The sequence below is a fragment of the Propithecus coquereli genome, unplaced genomic scaffold, assembly GCF_000956105.1.
Source record: "Propithecus coquereli isolate 6110/MARCELLA unplaced genomic scaffold, Pcoq_1.0 Scaffold46, whole genome shotgun sequence".
NCBI lineage: Eukaryota > Metazoa > Chordata > Mammalia > Primates > Indriidae > Propithecus > Propithecus coquereli.
In genome coordinates this window covers 4,911,281-4,913,950 of record NW_012150396.1, presented here as the reverse complement: position 1 = coordinate 4,913,950, position 2,670 = coordinate 4,911,281, and the positions used below count along the sequence as shown (strand labels likewise).

Here is a 2,670-nt window from a genome sequence, read left to right as displayed (position 1 = left end):
GAATTTACTTGTAGATGACGTGCTGAGCTTCGGCGGTGGCGGGGGTCCGTCGCTGAGGGTCCTTCACTAAGTCAATTCCGATAAAAAGGCCAACGCCCCTGAGGGGGGTGAAGAAGGAAACCCGACACACACTCCATCAAACACCCCGTGGCCGCAAGAAGTCAACACTGTCCCCAAACTTCAGTTTAATCTCAAACTTTCGTGCAACACGCCAATCTAGTACTCGCAGTTGTCTCTAGTGTTTGTCATCCAAGTTTTTTCTCAATTATTTAAAAAAAAAAAAGGCTTAAAAACAACCCTTTCATGCTATTTAGTTTCTTAGGACGATAACGATAATAAATGTTTACGTACATCTATGAAAAATGTCCGGCTTTTCAGGAGAGCGTTTTAAATAATTTTCAATAGATCCTTTAGTGCTACTTTAAGTTCCTTCTTTTTATCTTTTGGGCACTGAAATTATCCCAGCTTTATTAACAGAGAAAAAGTATGAAAGTCGGGAAAGATATACACCCAAATGCTAACAGTGGTGATACCTGGGTTCTGGAGTAAAAATGATTTTTTGATTTCTCTGGGTTTTTTATTTTTTTCTGTATAAGATAAAATATAAGGTGTTTTCATTTTGAAAAAATAACTACATGACGACTTCACGATAAACATACCTAATATCTCCTATCAAAGGGTGTTTAGCCTTCTGCTTATTCAGTAACTCGGTAAGATAATTCCCTACTTTCACGGCGTTGCCCTGAAGGTCTTCATGTTCAATTACATCCAGGACAGCCAAACCAACAGCGCACGATACCGGATTTCCTCCGAACTGCAGAAAAAAGACAGATGAGAAAACATAACGGTCGAATTAGCAGTACTGCTTCATCCATGAGAAATTATATATTGAAGATACAATTTCCATAAAATTTTCTCTTATAATCCTAGTTTCTCAGATTTAGACTATAGCACAATTCTATTCATTCAGGATTGAGTGAAAATTCATTCCAAATTATATTCTCCAACACAACTTCTGCTACATAACTTGTCTGAGGAAGTATCAGGGAATTTATTGGCTTATCCAAACAAAAAACAGACATTAAGTTGGGAATTCAGATTTTCAGAGTGTGGCTGAGGGAGGAAATAGGGGTTTCTGTCACTGAAGAGCAGGGGGGAAAACAGCTAAGCAATGACGTTTTCTCCAAAGAATTTATGTCCTTAGAGGAGAATCTTACTTTTAGCTGTAACGAGTCCTGTTACACACACTGCACAAACTACATAATTTTTCCAAGCTTAAAGCTTATGACTTTGGGGAGTAAAACGAAGCAAATAAAATTTCCCAAAGATAAAAATTTAGTATTTCTTATGACAGCCATACGACATTTATAGTACGGAGTCATCTGAACACTTTCAAAGTGTTTTGGAACCCTAAATATGACACAAAACAAAGAAGATCATATCGCCTTTAATGAAAGTACCATAACCCCTCGAGTTTAGCAGGGCCACTGTCTATCATTGGAAAAATTAATAAGAAACTTTCTGTAAAGGGGAAAGATACACAAGGGAAAAATGCAAGAAGCATTTTGCTAGACAGAGTGAAATCTAGTTGGATCAAAGTTTGGGTGGGGTCATTCTTTACTGCATTTGGAGGAAGTGCATGCATTATTTTTCCCTCCTAGCATTCAAGTTGGAGACCAGAATTTACCGTATTGAAATACTCCATCCCAGAGCTGCTGAAGGCTTCCGCAATTTCTTTGGTTGTGACCACACACGCCATGGGGTGGCCGTTGCCCATTGGTTTTCCCATAGTGACGATGTCTGGAACGAAGCCTTCGCCATGCATCTGGAAGCCCCAGAAATGTTTCCCAACGCGGCCAAAGCCTACCTGAACTTCATCAGCTATAAACACACCCCCTGCTCCGTGCACGTATCTGAAAAGCAAAGAAGCAGTCTAATGACTTCAGGTCACCGAGAGTCCCCAAACCCACCCACAAAGATACAGATTATCGAAGACGAAAAAGTGTCGTTAACCTGAAGACTTAGTCATTGTTAAAAACTTTTCAGTACTCCAAACCCCACACAGACATCATTGATTTTACAATATAATCACGTAATTTCTAGATTAGATATAGCTCATATTGTTCAGGTTTGTGCTGCTTAAAGTAAGCTATATTGCAGTATTTTAAGCAAGAAAAGGAAGACTTGAACAATTAGCTTTCAGCGGTGTTCATCTTCAGATGTTTACTAATTGGCAAGTCTTGTGCACCAGCCAGTGAGGGAGGCCGCCAGGCTGGGGCTGCAGCCAAGTCCTGAAATGCCCCTGCTCGGCCACGAGCAACCCTTTATTTGCCGGATCTCGGAAAAGGTTGGGGGAGCGTCCCGGAGTGCTGGGATGGCAGGCACTCGGTGCGGCTGTTTGCCAGCTGATCTGGAAGCACTGCAGTATTTTAGCAACCAGTGTGGCCCTACGGAACCGCCACGGTGCCCTCAGTCTGACCAAGGATGCCCAAGTCAGGTACATACTCTGCCACTTTCTGGAAGTAGCCTGCTGGAGGAATTATTTGTCCGCCACAACTCTGCATGGATTCAGCAATAAAGGCAGCAATCTACACAAGAGAAGACGGGGTCAAAGTCCATCACGCCCCCCTCCTACCCCCTGAAAAAGAGGATCTCTTATAGAGCAGGTTA

The 2,670-nt window shown here is 41.8% G+C and overlaps 1 protein-coding gene across 1 annotated transcript in view; it reads right to left on the bottom strand.

Annotated features, from left to right (window-relative positions):
* Positions 1 to 2,670, bottom strand: part of ETNPPL (ethanolamine-phosphate phospho-lyase) — a 43,862-nt gene that overhangs the window by 26,716 nt on the left and 14,476 nt on the right. The window contains exons 4-7 of the mRNA XM_012655083.1: positions 2,506 to 2,588; positions 1,688 to 1,913; positions 660 to 814; positions 9 to 98 (exon numbers count right to left, since the gene is read on the bottom strand). Of these exons, the coding sequence (XP_012510537.1) occupies positions 9 to 98; positions 660 to 814; positions 1,688 to 1,913; positions 2,506 to 2,588 (554 nt within the window). The remainder of the gene's footprint in view (positions 1 to 8; positions 99 to 659; positions 815 to 1,687; positions 1,914 to 2,505; positions 2,589 to 2,670) is intronic.